Source organism: Salmo salar, chromosome ssa03 (genome assembly GCF_905237065.1).
Source record: "Salmo salar chromosome ssa03, Ssal_v3.1, whole genome shotgun sequence".
NCBI classification, from domain to species: domain Eukaryota; kingdom Metazoa; phylum Chordata; class Actinopteri; order Salmoniformes; family Salmonidae; genus Salmo; species Salmo salar.
This window is the reverse complement of record NC_059444.1, coordinates 35,964,989-35,990,275: the sequence shown is the minus strand read 5'-3', so window position 1 is coordinate 35,990,275 and position 25,287 is coordinate 35,964,989. Positions and strand designations below refer to the sequence as shown.

Genomic DNA, 25,287 nt, shown 5'->3' with positions numbered 1-25,287 from the left:
TGATGATATTGAAAGCAAAACATTAACCAGTTGAGAGCAAAATAAATAATATTGAAAGGCAAGAACAAATTAATTGTAAATGAATGCAAAAAATATATATATGAATGCCCCCCAATTTGTTTTGTGAAACATGTTTTCAATGATCGCGTGATTGCGATGAAATGCTTCCATCTTTGCATGCAATTTTTGCTTATGTTACCTTGTCCTTTGCTGCCTTTTTTTGCAGTTGCAAAGTTTTGGCACATTCATTTAATTTAGGCGGGATTAAGAGAGCCTAAAATGATGTTACTCTATTGTTCAACCTGTTTTGGATTGATAGGCCAGCCTCACTCAATGATCCAGTTTTTTAAGTCCTAGCTACATATACTGTATATACAAAAGTATGTGGACACCTCTTCAAATTAGTGGATTTGTCTATTTCAGCCACACCCATCGCTGCGTGTATAAAAATAAAAATGTGTCTCCATAGACAAACATTGGCAGTAGAATGGCCTTACTGAAGAGCTCAGTGACTTTCAACATGGCACCGTCATAGGATGCCACCTTTCCAACAAGTCAGTGTATCAAATGTCTGCCCTGCTAGAGCTGCCCTGGTCAACTGTAAGTGTTGTTATTGTGAAGTGTAAATGTCTAGGAGCAGCAACGGCTCAGCCGCGAAGTGGTAGTCCAAACAAGCTCACAGAACGGGACCGATGAGTGCTGAAGCGTGTAAAAATTGTCTGTCTTTGGTTGCAACACTCACTACCGAGTTCCAAACTGCCTCTGGAAGCAATGTCAGCAGAAGTTCGTCATGAGCGTCATGAAATGGGTTTCCATGGCAGAGCCGCCGCACACAAGCATAAGCTCACCATGCGCAATGCCAAGCGTCGGCTAGAGTGGTGTAAAGCTCGCCGCCATTGGAGTCTGGAACAAATTCTCTGGAGTGATGAATCACGCTTCACCATCTGGCAGTCCAACGAACAAAACTGGGTTTGGTGGATGCCAGAAGAACGCTACCTGCCCGAATGCATAGTGCCAGCTGTAAAGTTTGGAGGAGGAATAATGGTCTTGGACTGATAGTCATGGTTCGGGCTAGGCCCCTTAGTGAAGGGAAATCTTTAACGCTACAGCATACAATGGCATTCTAGAAGGTTCTGTGCTTCCAACTGTGGCAACAGTTTGGGGAAGGCCCTTTCCTGTTTCAGCATGACAATGCCCTCGTGCACAAAGCGAGGTCCATACAGAAATGGTTTGTTGAGATTGGAGACACCTGAAACCCCACCTCTTTAAGGAATACCTAGGATAGGATAAAGTAATCCTTCTAACCCCCCCCTAAAGATTTAGATGCACTATTGTAAAGTGGTTGTTCCACTGGATATCATAAGGTGAATCCACCAATTTGTAAGTCGCTCTGGATAAGAGCGTCTGCTAAATGACTTAAATGTAAAATGTAAGAACTTGACTGGCCTGCACAGAGACCTGACCTCAACCCCATCAAACACCTTTGGGATGAATTGGAACGCCGACTGTGAGCCAGGCCTAATCGCCCAACATCAGTGCCCGACTTCACTAATGCTCGTGGCTGAATGGAAGCAAGTCCCCGCAGCAATATTCCAACATCTAGTTAAAAGCCTTCCCAGAAGAGTGGAGGCTGTTAGAGCAGCAAAGGGAGGACCAACTACATATTAATGCCCATGATTTTGGAATGAGATGTTCGACTAGCAGGTGTCTACATACTTTTGGTCATGTAGTGTATCATATCTAGCTACATTGTAGCTAAATTCACCAAAAAACAAAACAGAATTGCAAACTAAATTGTTAAATTAACCCAGATTTCAATTTCATCGTAAGTCATACAAAAAGTAATTAACATGTTAAGTTTGTTTTTCTGAATCTGTCAAGGGAAAAAAAACTGTTTGCTTTGTAAACGTTTTTATTTAGAAGATGAAAGGAAATTTGAGTAGTTTGTTTTTCACTGTAAAAAACCTATGTTTTCTCCTCACTTTTTTCCCAGTAAAGCTGCTTTTCCTCATTTCACAGACTGGCCTAAAGACAAAAACTATGTTACCAAAATGATACAACAGAAAACAAAAGGGCGACATCATTAGCTAGGCTTCCATCTAACTGGCGACAGATTTTCATGTGAATATTCTAAAATCTGCACCTTTTCTCACCAGAGATGTGTTTCCATCAAATTGACTTGTAGCGGATAAAAATCTGCATGATGACGTAGTGCACATAAAATATATTTTAGTGGTTAAATTCCCATGTACCAAATAAAAAATAAATTAAATGTGTTTCCATCGCATTTCCAACTCTACTGATGGTTTTGTAACAAAGAATGTTGCCTTATATAGCAAATGTGCCCACTGTGGTAATGGCACGTGCGCTCTAGCCAACAGCTTGCAGATACAGCGCGGGTATAGCCTTCACATGAGGTTATTATGGACAAAAGAGCGAGATAATTTTTATTTTTCAAATGGCAGCCAAACAATCATGTCACCAGAATAAGACCTTCGATATTTATTGGAAAGGAGCATCAAGCTCATCAACTGGCACATTCACCACCAGGTGAAGTTCATCATAACTTATTTCATCTGTAGCCTAATAAACTGCATGCTTTCCCGAGTCGTAGTGGGAGGACCACACGTCATCACATGACTCCCAAGTTTACTTTGATAGGATGGTGACAATAATTAAATATATATTATATCAATATTGGCGCATAAAAGCCTTTCCACTGCCATTTCTCTCATAATACATTTTACAGACAAAACGATCACCTTGTCTAGCGTATTTTGTTTTGTCGTCATTTGGAAAGTTTACCGACAAATTCACTGTTTCCATCAGATCTGTCATGACATTGTTCATCCGACGTACTTTACTCGCATAAAACGGTTAACGGAACCTGGTTAATGACACTAAAACATCTCCAACACAATCTAATCTTGATTCTTTGGTCATAATTTCTATCTAAACACATGACAGATAATGGAATGCTGATGAGATTGTTCTACAGTTCCCAGGCACATAGATAGTGAAGAGCAGTAGCCTATTGTTCTATTGAAATGTACTGTAATTGTTGTTGTCCTACAGCAGGCTGCAGACACTCATCATCTTAGTGCTGCTTGGAGAAGAAGTCTTTGCTCTTCTGGATGTCGGGCTTGATGGTGTCACTTCCTGGTTTCCAGCCAGCGGGACAGACTGAGGAAACACCAGAGAATAAGTGTGTGTGTCAGGACAGTGCAGTATGATTAACAAAACACTTTGAACCTGAGCTTGACATTTTTAAACATTCTGACATCTACTATCAGCCTAACATTCTCAGCTGTTACAAACATGGAATGTTACCTTAAAAGAGAGAGTGCTAATAGTGCTCTAAATGCTGTTCACATAGTGCAGGTATCGTCAACTGGCGACCCTTGGCCCCCCCCCAAAGTTTTGAGCCCCAAAAATCTTTTTGGACATGTAAGACTAAAATCAATAGGAATTCACCTCAAATGATTTTAATTTAGGAAATCAATTACTAAGTATTTCCACTCATAGAGAGATGTGATTGTGTACCAATGTAATCAAGGTTTGAAATTATGTTTTTGTCAAATACAGTATCTGTTTGGGCTTCTTTCGTACAAGTGATTTATAATTATGTCCCAGTCCCCCGACCATCTGCTCAAGAAAATAAATTGGCCCGCGGCTGAATCTAGTTGATGACCCCTGACATAGTGTATGTATGCGTCTTCTGATGGTACATGGTAAAATATGGCACTGCAAAAGGTTAGCCTGGTTCTGTGTAGGATAAGGAGGCATCGTCTTTTAGAAAACAAAAAGAAAGCAGGGTTAGTTATGTACCTTCTCCGTGTTTGTCAGTGAACTGAAAGGCCTGCACCAGACGCAAGGTCTCGTCGATGGAGCGTCCCACTGGAAGGTCGTTGATGGTGATCTGCCTCAAGAGGCCCTTGGCGTCAATAATGAATAGGCCCCTGAAAAAACAAATAGGGTATAGACTGAGTCATTTAGGTATGTGTTAGTCTTGTTGGGCACGTAGTCTTATGTTGGGCATATTACCCAGGTTTTGACACAGTCGGTCAAAGAAACACTGAACTTTGACCCTTGAACTTGTCTGTTGTGAACCCACCTGTAGGCGATGCCCTCGTCCTCCTTCAGCACCCCGTAGTCCGTGGAGATGGAACGCAGTGTGTCGGCTACCAGAGGGATCTTCATTGGACCCAGACCGCCCTGCTTACGAGGTGTGTTGGTCCTGTAAGAACACACAACGAGACTGAATTTAGTATTTTTTTGTGTTTTCTGAGACCAAGCGTCCCTGCCAGCTGTGGTATACAGACGGACACGGATAGTAGTAAACAGGTTTCTGTGTGCAAGTCCTCTGAAAAAAATTATAATAATTTGGACACTGAAGTTTTAGCCTACTCTAGTAACTGAAATATGTACACTGACTGTAGGCCTATAACACTCACATGTAGCCTAATATAATAGTATTGCAGTAAAATGATACACCAAATTATAATTTAGTATCAGAAATAGGAGTGGAGAAATCTGATTTATTTCTTTCAGCATCTTTGGACCTTGCAAACGTGTGGTATTTGTTGACCTACTTTACTGTTTTGTGAATGCCTTTTCAAATGGATTTCACTACTCGTGCCATGGAGCCTCTCCGCGTTAGGATAGAAAGGTTCTTGGTTTATATGCACCGAAGCTGCACTAACGTCAACCTGCTGTCTCCATTTGCTGGGGAAGGAGACTTTGGGTGGGAGAGGAGGAGGGGTGACCTTTTTTGTTCAAATGTATTTATTTTTCCTTGCTTTTTTCATCAGTTCTCTGTCTTTGCAAATGCTTGGTCTGTTTTCACACCTTTTTCCTTTTAATATTTTAGATGGCTATCAAAGCTAATAATTGTAATAGGTAAGCCTAATCCTATAAAGTTTTTATCTTGGAATACTAAAACAATGAATAATCCTGTCAAGAGGTCTAGGATCTCCCATTTGAAAAGCTAAAAGCAGATTTACGCATTAAAGATCAATCAATGGCTACAAAACTCCAGGTTCAGTCAGGTTTTCCCATTCAGACTTTAACTCCAAAGCCAGAGGGGTTGCAATTTTGGTTAGTAAAATAATACATTTCTCTACTACTAATGTTATTTCAGACAGTAACGAGAGATTTTTACTCATAACTGGCACACACCTGTAGTATTGGTCAATGTATATGCTCCCAATTTCGATGATGTTGAATTTGCCAAATAGGTTGCTGGGGAAAATCCCTTCTCTGAACACCCATCTTTTGATATTTGCCGTGGATCTGAATTGTTTTATTAGCCCGGCTTTAGACCACTCCAACCCCAGAACTATGTCTCCTTCTGCTATGTCAAAGTCCTTCTCAGATTTTATGATTCAGAATGGGTGTACAGATTCCTGGAGATTTCAGAATCCCCAGGCAGTGTTCTTTTTTCCCCCACATGTACACCATTCTTTTTCTTGTATTGACTATTTCTTTATAAGTTACTTCCAAATGTCACCTCTTCTGAATATTTACCCATTGTAATTTCTGACCATGGACCTTTAGCCTTTCGACATAGGACTATCAGGACAAACACGTACTCCTCTCTGGAGATTCAATTATCTTCTCCTGTCTGATGCAGACTTCTGTAACGTTATCTCCACTTCTATTGATAATAAAAAAAAAATTAAAAATTAAAAAATCAGACAAGCTCAACCTCTCATTCTCTCTTATGGGAATCACTTCAGGCCTTTCTTATTTTTCTCATTTAAACAAAACTCGGAAAGTTAAACTAGAAGAACTCACGAAAGCCATCCTTGACCACCAATATGCCTTGACGCCATCTCCAGAGCTATATAAGCAACGCTTGAACTTACAATCTGAATTCAATCTCTTGTCCACTACAGAGGCAGAATGGTTACTATTGCATTCACGTGGTACCTACTATGAACATGGCGACAGGGCAAGTCGTCTGCTCTCACACCAATTAAAATGCAGCGCTGCTACCCGTCTGATTCCCCAAATGAAAGATTCCTCTCATAGCTTGATTTCTGACCCCACGGGGATCAATGACACCTTCACATCTTTCTATTCCTCCCTGTATACGTCTGAATTTCCATCAGATACTGCCAATATGACAACATTTTTGGGTGAACTGGAGACTCCCACAGTTGAGGCTGAAACTGTAGATGATCTCCTCTCAGCCTTGAAAAAGTTATTCAGTCTATCAAGTCAATGCAGAGCAGCAAACCTCCAGGGCCCGATGGGTTTCCAACTGAGTTCTTTAAGAAATTCCATAACAAGTTAGCCCCTTTTACTTTTACCTATGTATAATTAATCACTTGAACGTGGCTCGCTGCCACCTACCCTAACACAGGCTTCAATAGCGCTTCACCTTAAGAAGGGGAAAGACCTCACTTCCTGTTCTTCATTTAGGGCCCTAAGTCTCCTTAATGTGGATGTAAAGGTGCTGGCGAAGGTGATAGCAAGGTGTCTGGAAGTAGTCTTACCTGGACTCGTATCACAGTAACAAACCGGCTTTATTAAAGGACAGATTTTGTTATATATTCAGATGCGGTTTAACATTATTTATTCTAAACAATTCTCCAACTCCCCTGAGGTGGTAATCTCCCTAGATGCAGAGAAGGCATTCGACATAATTGAATGGGAGTACCTATTTGCTGTTCTTACATTGTTTTTGACTTGGGGACAAATTTAGCTCATGGATCCGTCTCTTGTATACATCTCCCCAGGCCAGTGTCTGTACCAATGTCAACCGTTCTGACTATTTTGCCCTGGAACGTGGGACAGGCTGCCCAATGTCCCCTTTATTATTTGCCATTCGCCATTGAGCCTCTTTCAGTAGCTTTACGGGCATTCTCCTCTTTCCAAGGTGTAACACAGGAAGGAGTTGAACATAGGTTATCATTATATGCAGATGATTTGTTACTCTATGTAAATAACCCTGTAACCTGTTTACCTTCTATCCTTTCTATTCTGGAGAACTTTGGCTCCTTCTCCGGTTACAAGCTGAAACGGAAACTCCAGAGAAGTGAGTACTTCCCACTCAGTCCAGCAGCGCTACAGTTCCAGCAGACAAGACTTGCCTTTTCAGCTTAGCCGCTCTGGTTTCAAATACCTTGAAGTGAACGTAACTTGTTCATTACATGCTCTTTTTTCTGCAAACTTTGCTCCCCTCCTTACGCAAATGAAATCAGATTTTCAGAGATGGGGTAGCTTACTACTATCACTTATAGGAAGGATTAATGCTGTAAAAATAAACAGTTTACCCAAATAACTATCCATTTCAATCTATCTCCCATTGTTTTTACCAAAGTTTTTTTTTTTTTTTTTAAGTCAATCAATCAGCCACATTTATCTGGGGAGGAAAGGTAGCCAGAGTCAGTAGATCTTTACTTCAGAGATGCAAGTTTAGTGGAGGTTATACACCAGCCAACTTTGTATACTATTACTGGGCAGCCAACTTTGTATACTATTACTGGGCAGCCAACTTTCAGTAATTGCCATTCTGGTTACATGCTCCAGATACCCTATGGTGCTACCTAGAGGCACATTCTTGTATTTCTGCTTCTCTTCCTGCTTTACTCCGCTCTTCTCTCCCAGCATCCACCTCTTGCTATACTGGCAATCCTGTAGTGCCTTCCACACTTAAGATTTGGTACCAGTTTCGAGTGCATTTTAAATTCTCCTCTGCATCTACTATGGGTCCTATTGATAAGAGTCACTTATTCCCACTCCACCAACAAAACGACATCTGCTTGGGAACGGGAAATGGGTGTTGAATTTACACAGGAGTGGTAGGAGGCGATTGATAGAGTACGCTCCACTACATTTTGTGCTCATCTTGGTCACATACAATTTAAGGTTTTTCAAAGAGTGCATTTTTCCAAATCCAGATTGTCTGAAATATATCCAAATGTAAATGATGAGTGTGATAATGTCATGTCTCTGTTCAGTCAATGCTCTAAACTACAAAGATTACTGGGATTCTCTTTAAAAAATGATCTGAGGTGCTTGAAATTAACCTGCAGCCATGTCCCTTGATAGCTGTTTTTGGTATTCCAGAATACGCCTTCTCCTTGGACCCCAAACATGCCGATGTTGTTGCTTTTACACCCTTATTAGCTCGACGTAGAATTATTTTCCAGTGGAAGTCTGCTCAACCCCCCCCCCCCTTATTTCTCAATGGCTCAACGATGACGGGGGGTGGGGGTTGGGTGAATGTGTTATGTGGAGGAAGGAAGGAAGGCTGGTTGGGATATGGTAAAATCTTTGTACTTACAATGATGTACATTTTGTAAAACTATAATAAAAATATATTGCTCCAAAAAATAAAGGGAACACTTAAACAACACATCCTAGATCTGAATAAAAGAAATAATCTTATTAAATACTTTTTTCTTTACATAGTTGAATGTGCTGACAACAAAATCACACAAAAATAATCAATGGAAATCCAATGTATCTACCCATGGAGGTCTGGATTTGGAGTCACACTCAAAATGAAAGTGGAAAACCACACTACAGGCTGATCCAACTTTGATGTAATGTCCTTAAAACAAGCCAAAATGAGGCTCAGTAGTGTGTGTGGCCTCCACGTGCCTGTATGACCTCCCTACAACGCCTGGGCATGCTCCTGATGAGGTGGCGGATGGTCTCCTGAGGGATCTCCTCCCAGACCTGGACTAAAGCATCCGCCAACTCCTGGACAGTCTGTGGTGCAATGTGGCGTTGGTGGATGGAGCGAGACATGATGTCCCAGATGTGCTCAATTGGATTCAGGTCTGGGGAACGGGCGGGCCAGTCCATAGCATCAATGCCTTCCTCTTGCAGGAACTGCTGACACACTCCAGCCACATGAGGTCTAGCATTGTCTTGCATTAGGAGGAACCCAGGGCCAACCGCACCAGCATATGGTCTCACAAGGGGTCTGAGGATCTCATCTCGGTACCTAATGGCAGTCAGGCTACCTCTGGCGAGCACATGGAGGGCTGTGTGGCCCCCCAAAGAAATGCCACCCCACACCATGACTGACCCACCGCCAAACCGGTCATGCTGGAGGATGTTGCAGGCAGCAGAACGTTCTCCACGGCGTCTCCAGACTCTGTCACGTCTGTCACGTGCTCAGTGTGAACCTGCTTTCATCTGTGAAGAGCACAGGGCGCCAGTGGCGAATTTGCCAATCTTGGTGTTCTCTGGCAAATGCCAAACGTCCTGCACGGTGTTGATCTGTAAGCACAACCCCCACCTGTGGACGTCGGGCCCTCATACCACCCTCATGGAGTCTGTTTCTGACCGTTTGAGCAGACACATGCACATTTGTGGCCTGCTGGAGGTCATTTTGCAGGGCTCTGGCAGTGCTTCTCCTGCTCCTCCTTGCACAAAGGCGGAGGTAGCGGTCCTGCTGCTGGGTTGTTGCCCTCCTACGGCCGCCTCCACGTCTCCTGATGTACTGGCCTGTCTCCTGGTAGTGCCTCCATGCTCTGGACACTACGCTGACAGACACAGCAAACCTTCTTGCCACAGCTCGCATTGATGTGCCATCCTGGATGAGCTGCACTACCTGAGCCACTTGTGTGGGTTGTAGACTCCGTCTCATGCTACCACTAGAGTGAAAGCACCGCCAGCATTCAAAAAAGTGACCAAAACATCAGCCAGGAAGCATAGGAACTGAGAAGTGGTCTGTGGTCCCCACCTGCAGAACCACTCCTTTATTGGGGGTGTCTTGCTAATTGCCTATAATTTCCACTTGTTGTCTATTCCATTTGCACAACAGCATGTGAAATTTATTGTCAATCAGTGTTGCTTCCTAAGTGGACAGTTTGATTTCACAGAAGTGTGATTGACTTGGAGATACAGTGTGTTGTTTAAGTGTTCCCTTTATTTTTTTGAGCAGTGTATATACAATAAATTATATAAAAAGATCACTGCACAAGCTGCACTGTAACTTATCCTGCGTCACCTAGGATGAAATCTTCATAAGGCAAAATAATTGTGCAAAAGACTCGTACCAGGCAAGATGGCAGAAGTGGGAGTCAACAGAGGCACCAATGACCTCGCAGCCGATCTTCCTGAACTCCTCGGCAGCGTCACTGAAGGCGATGATCTCAGTAGGGCACACAAAGGTGAAGTCCAGTGGGTAGAAGAAGAACACCACATACTTCCCTGCAGGCAAGCAGCACAAGACACACCATTAGACAAACCTGTCAAGTTGCGGAGCCTGGAAGCACATTCAATGCAACTAAAATCTTATCCAACAGGCTTATAGGTCATTACTGTATTATCAAACTTTAAAATCCTAAACCAGTCACAAATCCTACCACACAGATACAAAACAAAGGACAGTGCAGAATACTATGAAGCGTAGTAGTAGGTCTACCTCTGTAGTTGGAAATGCTGAGGTCTTTAAACTGTCCATCTGGCATGACTGCTGTGGCCTTGAAGTCAGGGGCCAGATGCCCGATGCGCGCTTTACCTGCAGCCATCTTCAGTTTCACTGGAGGGGGAGGAAGATAAATTGAACAAATACACTGCGTGCACAATTATTAGGCAAGTGAGTATTATGATCTCATCATTGTTTCTATTCACATTTTCTTACTCCAAACCATATAAACTTGAATGCTTATTGGATTTAATCATTTTCAGGTGATATCTATTTGTGTAATGAGGGAGGGTGTGGCAAAAGTGAATAACACCTTATATCAAGGTGTGCATAATTATTAGGCAGCCTCATTACCTCAGGTAAAATGGGCCAAAAAAGAAATTTAACTGACACTTAAAAACCAAAAATGTAAAATGCCTTTCAGACGGATGCGACACTCTTTAAATAGCTAAACTATTGAGGTGTGCCCACCGGACATTCAAACGTTTTGTTGCGAATAGTCAACTGGGGCGCAAAAAACGCATGGGGAAGAAAAGCTGCAAATTAACTGCAAAAGACTTGAGAAGAATTAAACGTCAAACTACCAGGAACCCATTATCCTCCAGTGCCACCGTATTCCAGAACTGCAACCTACCTGGAGTGTTCAGAAGTACAAGGTGTCAAGTGCTCAGAGACATCCCCAAGGTCAAGAAGACTGAAACAAGACCACCACCGAATAAGATTCACAAGTTGAAGCGTCAAGATTGGGCAAAGAAATACCTGAAGACAGGTTTTTCAAAGGTTTTATGGACAGATGAAATGAAAGTGACTCTTGATAGACCAAATGGATGGGCCGTGGCTGGATCAGTAATGGATACAGGGCACCACTTTGAGTCAGGTGCCAGCAAGGTGAAGGAGGGGTACTGGTATGGGCTGCTATCATTGAGGATGAGGTAGTTGGACCTTTTCAGGTTGAAGATGGACTGAAACTCAATTCCCAAACCTACTGCCAGTTTCTGGAAGATTCTTTCGTCAAACAGTGGTACAGGAAGAAGTCCTCAGCATTCTAGAAGGCCATGATCTTTATGCAGGACAATGCTCCAGCACATGCATCCAAGTACTCCACTGCTTGGCTAGCCAGCAAGGACCTCAAAGATGCCTGAATAATGACCTGGCCCCCTTCCTCTCCTGACAAATCCTATTGAGAACTTGTGGGCCCTTCTCAAACGTGAGATTTACAGTGATGGAAGACAATACACCTTTTTGAACAGAATTTTGGGAGGCTGTGGTTGCTGCTTCAGCGAAAATTTATCGTGAACAGATCAAGAAACTGGCAGACTCCATGGATGGAAGGCTCATGGCAGTTATTGAAAATAAGGGTGGCTATATTGGTCAAAAATGTTATAATTGTCATTTTGTGTTACTTATCTGTTACACTTACTCAAAAAAATTTAGATAAGTGAGTTGAGAGAAATTATTTTTGTAATTTAATTGCCTAATAATTCTGCACACTAATAGTTGCCTAATAATTGTGCACACTTATATATTTCCCTGAGAAAGACAAAACTCACTTTTCCTTTGTTAAACATTCAGGTTTGAGGTTCAATAACATTTTGGATTGACTGAGAGCATTGTGTTTGTTCAACAATAAAATTAATCCCGAGGAATAGAATTTGCCTAATAATTGTGCACACAGTGTAGTCCTTTACTGTTTTATGTATGCTGTCAATGTACAGTATACAGCAATAACCACTCATGGTAGTACACAAAAAAACACTAAGATAACTGGACATGAAAGATGAACTGGGATGCTCTCTCCATCCTCTTTCTATATATTTTCAGCATTGAAGCTATAACGTGAAAAGAACTGAAAACAATCCAGGCAGGCAGGAATAGGAAATTGATTCTATGGAAGATTTCACTTCTTTCATGAGCAACACCTAATCCACAGGTGTTTCCTAAATGGCCATTTATGGCTTTATTTTAAGCATTAATCACATAGTTCAACAGGCTGTTCTTGCCTGGCAAGTGGCAAAACCTTTTACTATATTGCACACGCAGTCAGTGCTATTTCGTAAACCTGCATTCGTTTTTTTCCTCGACATTGATTTTTTTCCCCTCACCTGATTTTTTTATTGCAATATTCCATTGAACAAATAAATGATGTAGGCCACTTGGACATCATCCCCCCCCCAAAAACTATTGTAAAGCTAAACAAACGCATTTATTCTATCGTCAATGGAAATGTAGGCTACAAGTTTAACGCCGGTAAGATTGCACACAAATGAAATGATAAAGTAATAAAAGTAAAAAACTATTAGTCATAGTATGGTTAAGTTTTCACTTTCTTTTTTTGGAATAACCGAAAACATCCTTTAGCCTATATATTTCATGATAGATTGAAAGCGTAGCCCTACAAAACACATACCTCTGCCTTGGTCCTACAGCAGCCGCTTGAGATGAGGAGTGCGAAGAATGAGATTAATCGCATGGAACTATATACAGCAGCTCAATTCTCGCGATGTTAGAACACTGCCAGTGGCCACAGCCCATTCTTTATTTATTATTATTTTCATTAACAACAAATCAATACTGAAAGTACATGGGGGAACACAAGTATATATAAATAATATACAAAGGACAATTGGGCTAGGGGTTACAATATCACATTACACAAGGACCTTAAGGGACATACATACACTTATAATTCTAACAGCTTTTTTGTTAGCAGAGTATTTAATGGTCTTAAAATATAGTTAGATTTATTTTTGTAAGGTAAGAAAATGTGGTGTTTTGTTTGTAAATTTGCATTTGTGAATATGAAATTTGGCCAAAAGTATAATGAAATGAATTACATGAAATTGTTTCAATTTATTTCTATTGTAGGTAAAATATCCAAGCAGTACATCTCTCCACAATAGTGTAAAATCTTCATAAATGTGTTAAATTAAATCTACTGATGTCTTGCCACAGTTTCCTTACATGAATACAATGCCAAAAAAGATGTAACACCGTTTCTGGGTGGTCATTACAAAAGGTACAATTTGAGTTTTTGTTTTTCTTAAACTTCTTCATATAGTGGTTGGCAAGATAATATTTATGAATAATTTTAAAGGAAACTTACTTAATTTTGTGAACAAGTAGGTATGTGTGTGGCAACATCCAAACATTTTCCCAACAAATATTATCAATAAAACCGTTCCAATAAGGCATTGCATAAGGTATAGATACAACATTTTGCTGAAACAAGGTTCGTATCGCTCTGTTGTTGAATGGACCAAAAGAGAAACAAATCTTTCCTACTGTTGAGTCAACATTTACATTTTTTACATTTAGCAGATGCTCTTATCCAGAGCAACTTACAGTAGTGAATGCATACATTTCATGCATTTGTTTTGTACTGGCCCCCCGTGGGAATCGAACCCACAACCCTGGCGTTGCACACCATGCTGGCATTGCAAACACCATGCTCTTCCAACTGAGCCACAGGGAAGACTAATGGAAGGTAGCCTCTGAGGGTCAGGTCTTGACACGTTCCTGAGGGAATGGCATCTAAAACTATTGCAAACTCTTTAGGTGTTACAGGGACTTGTAAAGTGATAAGAATTCCTTATAACTAAGTAAAAAAAACTCTGCATTTACAGTTGAAGTCAGATGTTTACATACACCTTAGCCAAATAGATTTAAATTCAGTATTTCACAATTCCTGACATTTAATCCTAGTAAAAAATCCCTGTTTTAGGTCAGTTAGGATCACCACTTTATTTTAAGAATGTGAAATGTTAGAATAATAGTAGAGCGAATGATTTATTTCAGCTTTTGTTTCTTTCATCACATTCCCAGTGGGTCAGAAGTTTACATACACTCAATTAATATTTGGTAGCATTGCCTTTAAATTGTTTAATTTGGGTCAAATGTTTTGGGTAGCCTTCCACAAGCTTCCCACAATAAATTGGGTGAATTTTGGCCCTTTCCTCCTGACAGAGCTGGTGTAACTGAGTCAGGTTTGTAGGCCTCCTTGCTCGCACAAGCTTTTTCAGTTCTGCCCACAACTTTTCTATAGGATTGAGGTCAGGGCTTTGTGATGGCCACTACAATACCTTGACTTTGATGTCCTTAAGCCATTTTGCCACAACTTTGGAAGTATGCTTGGGGGTCATTTGCGACCAAGCTTTAACTTCCTGACTGATGTCTTGAGATGTTGCGTTAATATATCCACATAATTATCCTGCCTCATGATGCCATCTATTTTGTGAAGTACACCAGTCCCTCCTGCAGCAAAGCACCCCCACAACATGATGCTGCCACCCCCAAGCTTCACGGTTGGGATGGTGTTCTTCGGCTTGCAAGCATCCCCCTTTTTCCTCCAAACATAACGATGGTCATTATGGCCAAACAGTTTTATTTTTGTTTCATCAGACCAGAGGACATTTCTCCAAAAAGTACGATCTTTGTCCCCATGTGCAGTTGCAAACCGTAGTCTGGCTTTTTTTATGGCGGTTTTGGAGCAGTGGCTTCTTCCTTGCTGAGCGGCCTTTCAGGTTATGTCGATATAGGACTCGTTTTACTGTGGATATACAGTAGATACTTTTGTACCCGTTTCCTCCAGCATCTTCACAAGGTCCTTTGCGGTAGTTCTGGGATTGATTTGCATTTTTTTGCACCAAAGTACGTTCATCTCTAGGAGACAGAACGCATCTCCTTCCTGAGCGGTATGACGGCTGCGTCGTCCCATGGTGTTTATACTTGCGTACTATTGTTTGTACAGATGAATGTGGTACCTTCAGGCGTTTGGAAAATGCTCCCAAGGATGAACCAGACTTGTGGAGGTCTACAATTTTTTTCTGAGGTCTTGGCTGATTTCTTTTGATTTTCCCATGATGTCAAGCGAAGAGGCACTGAGTTTGAAGGTAGGCCTTGAAATACATCCACAGGTACACCTCCAATTGACTTAAATGATGTCAATTAGCCTATCAGAAGCTTCTAAAGCCATGACATCATTTTCTGGAATTTTCCAAGCTGTTTAAAGGCACAGTCAACTTAGTGTATGTAAACTTCTGACCCACTGGAATTGTGATACAGTGAACTATAAGGGAAATAATCTGTCTGTAAACAATTGTTGGAACAATTACTTGTGTCATGCACAAAGTAGATGTCCTAACCGACTTATCAAAACTATAGTTTGTTAACAAGAAATTTGTGGAGTGGTTGAAAAACGAGTTTTAATGGTTCCAACCTAAGTGTATGTAAACTTTCGACTTCAACTGTACAAGTTGTATTTTTATACAATATATCCCGATTATTCCATATATAATATCTGTGTGGAGAAAAATTATGCTTATAAATTAAATTCCATTACAAGAAAACCTGCCAATGAAAATCAGAGAGTTTCACTGGAACTTTGTCAATATTATAATTGCAAACCAACATGAAGTTAAGGCCACCAAAAGTAGAGAAGACATGATGAGGAATAAGATTTCACATGGAAATGGGGTCTTCTTAGGAATTGTTTTATCCAATTGATCTTAAAAGTATTATTTAAGGCCGCAAAGTCCAGAAAATTCAGCCTACCATACTCATAAGTGTTCATTACATCAGTTTTCCTAATGTTTCTCCACAGAAAGTTGAAAAGCGTCTCGTCTATCTCCTTTTACCATCAAGATATAAAGATAGAGCACCATATGTTAGCCTAGAGATACCTTCAGCCTTGGTTATTAGGATTCTTCCTTTTAAAGATAAGACCCTCTGTAGCCATTGATTTAGCTTGCCACAGCCCATTAATTTAATCGACATGAGTTCTTTGACTATAGTCTGTGCTATCCGGAATCCTATCCGTCCATACCGCTGAAGTTAACATTTAAAATGGTTAATAAGGTAAGGGTTAAGATTATGGTTTAGGGTAGGGACGTCCCAAAGATCCAGGATAGCATTGACCACATTTGACTGCCTCACAGCACCATGACTATGCATATTTCATCCTCATTCCATCTCAAATAACTTGTGGTGGAAAACTCATATGCGTAAAGATGAGTAAGGAAAAGACAGTAGTCATGTCCCCCACCCTTGTCTTCTCTTATCATCTAATCATTCTCTTCTCAACATGCAAAACTATAGATGTAAGCCTAGATAACATTTGTGACAGTTATTGCATAAAATATCGACATTCTTATAACCCTACAATCAAAACACTTAATTTTGTCATCTTTAAAGAGATGTTTCTCAGTGACTTTCAGGTAAAGCAGCAAAAGCCCACAGCAGCCCCCTCCTATGAGCCCCCCTCTTCTAATCCAAGTCAACAGCCATGCTGGGGTCACACAATCATGAAGCTCCCATCATGTAACACAGACACCATATAATCTACATTTTACAGCAGAGGATTTCCAACTATTACCCAACTTTATTACCCATTGTTGAAATTACATTTTACGATATCCACTTTATCCACTCCTTTCCCCATCTCTGATTGTTTAGTCTATTGACCTACTACTACTATTACTACTACTACTACTACTACTACTACTACTACTGCTACTCTTGTGGATCACACTAACAAAGCATTAAATGTAAGACCATTGACCACCTTAGCATACTTAATCTGAGAATGCCTGCAATATTTACTCTGAGAATTCCAGTGATAACTAGAATATAACTCTATTTGCTCTGGAGAATCTGGTTTATATAATATTATCAACTGGGTGGTTCGAGCCCTGAATGCTGATTGGCTGACAGCCATGGTATATCAGACTGTATACCACGGGTATGACAAAACATGTATTTTTACTGCTCTAATTACATTGGTAACCAGTTTATATAGTAATAAGGCACCTCGGGGGTTTGTGGTATATGGCCAAGATACCACAGCTAAGGGCTGTATCCAGGCACTCCGCATTGGGTCGCACATAAGAACAGCCCTTAGCCGTGGTATATTGGCCATATATCACACCCCCTGCTTAAATATACATTGCATTCGGAAAGTATTCAGAACCCTTAAGTTTTCCACATTTTGTTACGTAACAGTCTTATTCTAAAATTGATTAAATTGTTTTTTTCCCTGATCAATCTACACACAATAACCCATAATGTCAAAGCAAAAACCTTTAAAATATTTTTTTTGCAAATGTATAAAAGAAAAAAAAATCACATTTACATTAGTATTCAGACCCTTTACTCAGTACTTTCTTGAAGCACCTTTGGCAGTGATTACAGTCTTCTTGGGTATGAGGCTACACTCTTGACACACCTGTATTTGGGAAGTTTCTCCCATTCTTCTCTGCAGATCCTCTCAAGCTCTGTCAGGTTAGATGGGGAGCGTCGCTGCACAGCTATTTTCAGGTCTCTCCAGAGATGTTCGATCGGTTTCAAGTCCGGGATCTGGCTGGGCCACTCAAGGACATTCAGAGACTTGTCCCGAAGTCACTCCTCCGTTGTCTTGGCTGTTTGCTAAGGGTCATTGTCCTGTTGGTAGGTGAACCTTCGCCCCAGTCTGAGGTTCTGAGCGCTCTGGAGCAGGTTTTCATCAAGGATCTCTCTGTACTTAGCTCAGTTAATCTTTCCCTCGATTCTGACTAGTCTCCCAGTCCCTGCCGCTGAAAAACATCCCCACAGCATGATGATGCCACCACCATGCATCACCATATGGATGGTGCCAGGTTTCCTCCAGACGTGATGCTTGCCATTCAGGCCAAAGAGATCAATCTTGGTTTCATCAGACAAGATAATCTGGTTTTTCATGGTCTGAGAGTCTTTAGGTGCCTTTTGGCAAACTCCAAGCGGGCTGTCATGTGCCTTTTACTAAGCAGTGGTTTCCGTCTGGCCACTCTACCATAAAAGCCTGATTGGTGGAGTGCGGCAGAGATGGTTGTCCTTCTGGAAGGTTCTCCCATTTCCATAGAAGACCTCTAGAGCTCTGTCAGAGTGACCATCAGGTTCTTGGTCACCTCCCTGACCAAGACCCTTCTCCCCCGATTGCTCAGTTTGGCCACGCAGCCAGCTCTAGGAAGAGTCTTGGTGGTTTCAAACATCTTACATTTAAGAATGATGGAGGGCACTGTTCTTGGGGACCGCCAATGCTTCAGAAAGTTTTTGGCACCCTTCCCCAGATCTGTGCCTTGAAACAATCCTGTTTTGGAGCTCTACGGACAATTCCTTCGACCTCATGGCTTGGTTTTTGCTCTGACATGCACTGTCAACTGTGGGAAGTTGTATAGACAGGTGTGTGCCTTTCCAAATAATGTCCAATCAATTGAATTTACCACAGGTGGACTCCAAGTTGTAGAAAAATTTCAAGGATGATCAATGGAAACAGGATGCACCTGAGCTCAATGTTGAGTCTCATAGCAAAGGTCTGAAGACTTATGTAAATAAGGTATTTCTGTTTTTTATTTGTAATAAAAAAAAATTATATTCTAAAAACCAGTTTTTGCTTTGTCATTATAGGGTGTTATGTGTAGAATGCTAAGGATTTAAAAAAATTAAGTCCATCTTAGAATAAGGCTGTAACACAACAAAATGTGGAGAAAGGCAAGGGGTCTGAATACTTTCCGAAATACTGTATGTCATGTATTGTCATAAAGAATGTAATTATAATGATAACATTCACCTGGTGTCACGTCCTGACCAGCAGAGGGCGTTTTGCTTAGTCTTGGTCAGGATGTGGCAGGGGGTTTGTGTTTGTTAAATGTTGGGTTGATGATTGGGACTTCCAATTGAAGGCAGGTGTGTATAGTTGCCTTTGATTGGAAGTCCTACATAGGTGTGTGTGTTTGTCTTTGGGGTTGTGGGGAATTGGTTTTGCACTGCGTTTGAGATAGCCTGCAAAACTGTTGTAAATCGTGAGTACCGTTCATTGTTTTGTTTTCCCTGTGGATGCTTTTTTTCATTTACCAATTAAAAGAATGAATGTCCACACTTCCGCTGCGCCTTGGTCCTTCTCTCTCCTGTCTGACATTTTCGCCGAAGAGTACGACTTATTTTGTGACAGAATTCCCCACCAAACCAGGACCAAGCAGCGGAAGAAGGCTGGCGAGGACTGGGAGACACGACGGGTAAGGGAGACCGAGAGGCACCCCCAAGATTTTTTTAGGGGGGGGGGCACAAGGGCTGGTTGACGGGGCAAGACTGGAGTGTCAGTCAACAGTCACCAGAGCTGCCCGCCAGTCAACAGTCACCAGAGCTGCCCGCCAGTCAACAGTCACCAGAGCTGACCGCCAGTCAACAGTCACCAGAGCTGCCCGCCAGTCAAAAGTCACCAGAGCTGCCCGCCAGTCAACAGTCACCAGAGCTGCCCGCTAGTCAGGAGCCGCCAGAGCCGCCCGCTAGTCAGAAGCCGCCAGAGTGGCCAGACTGCCCGGAACTGCCAGAGTGGCCAGACTGCCCGGAACTGCCAGAGTGGCCAGACTGCCCGGAACAGCCAGAGTGGCCAGACTGCCCGGAACTGCCAGAGTGGCCAGACTGCCCGGGGCTGCCAGAGTGGCCAGACTGCCCGGGGCTGTCAGAGTGGCCAGACTGCCCGGGGCTGCCAGAGTGGCCAGACTGCCCGGGGCTGCCAGAGTGGCCAGACTGCCCGGGGCTGCCAGAGTGGCCAGACTGCCCGGGGCTTCCAGAGTGGCCAGACTGCCCAGATCAGCCAGAGAGGCCCGCCTGTTCGGGGCTGCCAGAGTGCCCTGCCTGTCAGGAGCTGCCAGAGTGGCCCGTCAGTCAGGATCAGCCCGAGGGGCCCTCCTGTCCTCCGGCCCAGCCCGAGGGGCCCTCCTGTCCTCCGGCCCAGCCCAAGTGGCCCTCCTGTCCTCCGGCCCAGCCCGAGTGGTCCGTCTGCCAGGGTCAGCCCGAGTGGCACGTCTGCCCGGCGCAGCTAGCGGCGCCACCAAAGTGGGCGACGCCAAAGGGGGAACGAGGTCCACGTCCTGCACCTGAGCCACCTCCAGGATAGGTGGGTTGGGGAGGGAGGGTGTAGCACAGTGCTGTCGGTGACGGCAGCCACCCTCCCTTCCCTCCCTTATGGTTTAAGGGTTATTGTTTGTTGGTTTTGTTGGGGTATTGGGGATTTTCTTGTGTTTTTCTTTTTTAAGGTGCATCCCGGAGTCTGCACCTTGAGGGGGGGGGGTACTGTCACGTCCTGACCAGCAGAGGGCGTTTTGCTTAGTCTTGGTCAGGATGTGGCAGGGGGTTTGTGTTTGTTAAATGTTGGGTTGATGATTGGGACTTCCAATTGAAGGCAGGTGTGTATAGTTGCCTTTGATTGGAAGTCCTATATAGGTGTATGTGTTTGTCTTTGGGGTTGTGGGGAATTGGTTTTGCACTGCGTTTGAGATAGCCTGCAAAACTGTTGTAAATCGTGAGTACCGTTCATTGTTTTGTTTTCCCTGTGGATGCTTTTTTTCATTTACCAATTAAAAGAATGAGTGTCCACACTTCCGCTGCGCCTTGGTCCTTCTCTCTCCTGTCTGACATTTTCGCCGAAGAGTACGACTTATTTTGTGACACCTGGTGAAAGCCAATGTACTGGAAATTAACGAATTCGACAACCATGTTTCTGCCAATAACAAAAACAGTCATGTGTGGTAACTCTACAATTCACTCGAAAAGACAAGGCACATTGGGAAATTATATTGGAGGCATAGTGGAGAAGTCACTTAAAATGTTGAAGATGATACTAATCAAACAGGGTCACAGTGACTATCTGTTTGAGTAATGACTACGAAATCACTTTAAGTAACGGTGCTCAGACATCTGAAGTGCATCGGATTTCCTCAAAAGTTTTGAGTAATGACAGCACATTGGGGTTTACAGTGCACAGTGGTCATGAAGCCTGGTCTCAGATATGCTTATGCTGCCAGCTCCTAAGGCCATTGTCATGCCAATGGGACCAGGCTAGTCATTTTCTGCCCTCAGATGAAAAGATGCTACAGAGATTGTTGGGTGCACACTGAAGGGCCCAGTGCCTCTCCTCATCGCTCCTCCACCTCATCCTGCTGCTGCTGTAACTGGGGTGATGTCTTTGCATGTTGTTGCCATGGACACCACATGAAGGGCCAGATAAGAGGGGACCAACACAATAAACCCTTATTAAACTCGCAGGCAGCGTGCGGTGGGACACAGATCAAACAGAGGCCTACAGCCCAATGTTCAGCTTTCAAAACCACATTAATATGGACATAAATAATACCTAAATAATCACAAAAAAACTAATTACATAGTAATTTGCTGTTTGAAGAGCACTAGACCTTCCTCTCTGTTTTCATATACCGACTGGAAATGCAAATGTGTTCCTTCTCCTGTTTCTAAGGACCTACAGTGCATTCGGAAAGTATTCAGATCCCTTGACTTTTTCCACATTTTGTTACGTTACAGCATTATTCTAAAAATGATTAAATCATTTCCCCCCCCTCATCAATCTACACACAATACTCCATAATGACAAAGCAAAAACAGGTTCTTAGAAATGTTAGCAAATATTTCTATAAAAATAAATGAATGAAATATCACATTTACATACTATTGAAGTCGGAAGATTACATACACTTAGGTTGGAGTCATTAAAACTAGTTTTTCAACCACTCCACAAATGTCTTGTTAACAAACTAGTTTTGGCAAGTCGGTTAGGACATCTACTTTGTGCATGACACAAGTAATTTTTCCAACAATTGTTTACAGACAGATTATTTCACTTATAGTTCACTGTATCATAATTACAGTGGGTCAGAACTTACACAGAACTTACACTAAGTTGACTGTGCCTTTAAACAGCTTGGAAAATTCCAGAAAATGATGTCATGGCTTTAGAAGCTTCTTTTAGGCTAATTGACATCATTTGAGTGAATTGGAGGTGTTCCTGCAGATGTATTTCAAGGCCTACCTTCAAACTCAGTGCCTCTTTGCTTGACATCATGGGAAAATCAAAAGAAATCAGCCAAGACCTCAGAAAAAAATTGTAGACATCCGCAAGTCTGGTTCATCCTTGGGAGCAAATTCCAAACGCCTGAAGGTACCACATTCATCTGTACAAACAATAGTACACAAGTATAAACACCATGGGACCACACGGTCATCATACCGCTCAGGAAGGAGACGCGTTCTGTCTCCTAGAGATGAACGTACTTTGGTGCGAAAAGTGCAAATCAATCCCAGAACCACAGCAAAGGACCTTGTGAAGACGCTGGAGGAAACAGGTACAAAAGTATCTATATCCACAGTAAAACGAGTCCTATATCGACATAACCGGAAAGGCCACCCAGCATGAAGCCACTGCTCCAAAACCGCCATAAAAAAGCCAGACTACGGTTTGCAACTGCACATGGGGACAAAGGTCGTACGTTTTGGAGAAATGTCCTCTGGTCTGATGAAACAAAAAGAAACTGTTTGGCCATAATGACCATCGTTATGTTTGGAGGAAAAAGGGGGATGCTTGCAAGCCGTGAAGAACGGGGGTGGCAGCATCATGTTGTGGGGGTGCTTTGCTGCAGGAGGGACTGGTGCACTTCACAAAATAGATGGCATCATGAGAAAGGAAAATTATGTGGATATATTGAAGCAACATCTCAAGACATCAGTCAGGAAGTTAAAGCTTGGTCGCAAATGGGTCTTCCAAATGGACATTGACCCCAAGCATCCTTCCAAAGTTGTGGCAAAATGGCTTAAGGACAACAAAGTCAAGGTATTGGAGTGGCCATCACTAAGCCCTGACCTCAAACCTATAGAAAATGTGTGGGCAGAACTGAAAAAGCGTGTGCGAGCAAGGAGGCCTAAAAACCTGACTCAGTTACACCAGCTCTGTCAGGAGGAATGGGTCAAAATTCACCCAACTTATTGTGGGAAGCTTGTGGAAGGCTACCCGAAATGTTTGACCCAAGTTAAACAATTTAAAGGCAATGCTACCAAATACTAATTGAGTGGATGTAAACTTCTGACCCACTGGGAATGTGATGGAAGAAATAAAAGCTGACATAAATCATTCTCTCTAATATTATTCGGACATTTCACATTCTTAAAATAAAGTGGTGATCCTAACTGACAGGTAATTTTTACTAGGATTAAATGTTAGGAATTGTGAAAAACTGAGTTTAATGCATTTGGCTAAGGTGTATGTAAACTTCCGACTTCAACTGTAAGTATTCAGACCCTTTACTCTTCTTGGGTATGACGCTACAATCTTGACACACCTGTATTTGGGAAGTTTCTCCCATTCTTCTCTGCAGATCTTCTCAAGCTCTGTCAAGTTGGATGGGGAACGTCGCTGCACAGCTATTTTCAGGTCTCTCCAGAGATTTTCGATTGGGTCCAAGTCCGGGATCTGGCTGGGCCACTCAAGGACATTCAGAGACTTGTCCCGAAGCCACTCCTGCATTGTCTTGGTGGTGTGCTTAGGGTCGTTGTCCTGTTGGAAGGTGAACCTTCGCCCCAGTCTGAGGTCCTGAGTGCTCTGGAGCAGTTTTCATTAAGGATCTCTCTGTACTTTGCTCCATTCATCTTTCCCTCGATCCTGACTAGTCTCTCAGTCCCTGCCGCTGAAAAACAGCATGATGCTGCCACCACCATGCTTCACCATAGGAATGGTGCCAGGTTTCCTCCAGACGTGATGCTTGGCATTCAGGCCAAAGAGTTCAATCTTGGTTTCATCAGACAATATAATCTTATTTCTCATGGTCTGAGAGTCTTTGGGTGCCTTTTGGCAAACTCCAAGCGGGCTGTCGTGTGCCTTTTACTGAGGAGTGGCTTCCGTCTGGCAACTCAACCATAAAGGCCTGATTGGTGGAGTGTGGCAGAGATGGTTGTCCTTCTGGAAGGTTCTCCCATCTCCACAGAGGACCTCTGTCAGAGTGACCATCAGGTTCTTGGTCACCTCTTTGACCAAGGCCCTACTCCAACGATTGCTCTGGTTGGCCCAGCCAGCTCTAGGAAGAGTCTTGGTGGTTCCAAACTTCTTCCCTTTAAGAATGATGGAGGCCTCTGTTTTTTTGGGGACCTTCAGTGCTGCAGAAATGTTTTGGTAACCTTCCCCAGATCTGTGCTTCACACAATCCTGTCTCGGACATCTACAGACAATTCCTTCGACTTCATGGCTTGGTTTTTGCTCTGACATGCACTGTCAACTGTGGGACCTTGTATAGACAAGTGTGTGCCTTTCCAAATCATGTCCAATCAATTGAATTTACCACAGGTGGACTACAATCAAGTTGTAGAAACATCTCAAGGATGATCAATGGAAACAGGAGACACCTGAGCTCAATTTCGAGTCTCATAGCAAAGGGACTGAATACTTATGTAAATAAGGTTTTTCAGGTTGTTTTTTTTTATATATACATTTGCGAACATTTTCTAAAAAACAGTTTTCGCTTTATCATTATGGGGTATTGTGTGTAGATTGACGAGGGAAAAATGATTTAATACATTTTAGAATAAGGCTGTAACATAACAAAATGTGGAAAAAGGGAAGGGGTCTGAATACTTTCTGAATGCACTGTATGTTATATTATGGAAAGTACAAAGCTCCTTATAAACTGACTGTGTACATGTATACAGGATATTACGCACTATGCCATCCAGACCTATATAATTGAGGCCATCAGCTTACCATTTTCCTCACGACAGCCCCTCTAGTGAATGAAGATGGTTATGATGCTTTTTTTACCATTCACCATAATAGAGCAAAATTGTCAGCATTCTAAGACCTATTTTACATATTACACACACAATTCACATTTAAATTACCTTTACAATTCACAATACACATTGACATTATACAATTCATAGGACACAGGGTGTTAGAATAGAAGTATTATGTTGGAGAAGACATATCGACCAAATTGGTATGAAGGTTCTCAGTGTGAGCCTGATTGGGTCTGTCATGTCCAGGCCTGCCATGTGATTGGTTGTCAGGTCCAGGCCTGCCCTGACAGGGCTGTAAACAGGGGAGCCAG

General features: G+C 42.4%; 1 protein-coding gene across 1 annotated transcript; it reads right to left on the bottom strand.

The window, feature by feature from the left end:
* Positions 1-1,537: 1,537 nt before the first annotated feature.
* LOC106600402 (peroxiredoxin-1) lies at positions 1,538-12,838 on the bottom strand. Its single transcript, XM_014191715.2, has 6 exons — positions 12,801-12,838; positions 10,391-10,507; positions 10,023-10,176; positions 4,115-4,237; positions 3,829-3,959; positions 1,538-3,183 (listed from the first exon to the last, which is right to left on the bottom strand). The coding sequence occupies exons 2-6, from the start codon at positions 10,494-10,496 to the stop codon at positions 3,098-3,100; spliced, it is 600 nt and encodes a 199-aa protein (XP_014047190.1). The 5' UTR covers positions 10,497-10,507; positions 12,801-12,838; the 3' UTR covers positions 1,538-3,097.
* Between the last annotated feature and the right edge of the window lie 12,449 nt (positions 12,839-25,287).

Excerpts from the sequence above, each read along its gene's own strand:
- LOC106600402 (XM_014191715.2), bottom strand. The coding sequence starts at position 10,496 with ATGGCTGCAGGTAAAGCGCGCATCGGGCATCTGGCCCCTGACTTCAAG. Across the intron at positions 4,238-10,022 it reads CACTTCTGCCATCTTGCCTG|GACCAACACACCTCGTAAGC; the intron begins GTACGAGTCTTT and ends GTGTTCTTACAG. Across the intron at positions 3,184-3,828 it reads CACTGACAAACACGGAGAAG|TCTGTCCCGCTGGCTGGAAA; the intron begins GTACATAACTAA and ends GTGTTTCCTCAG.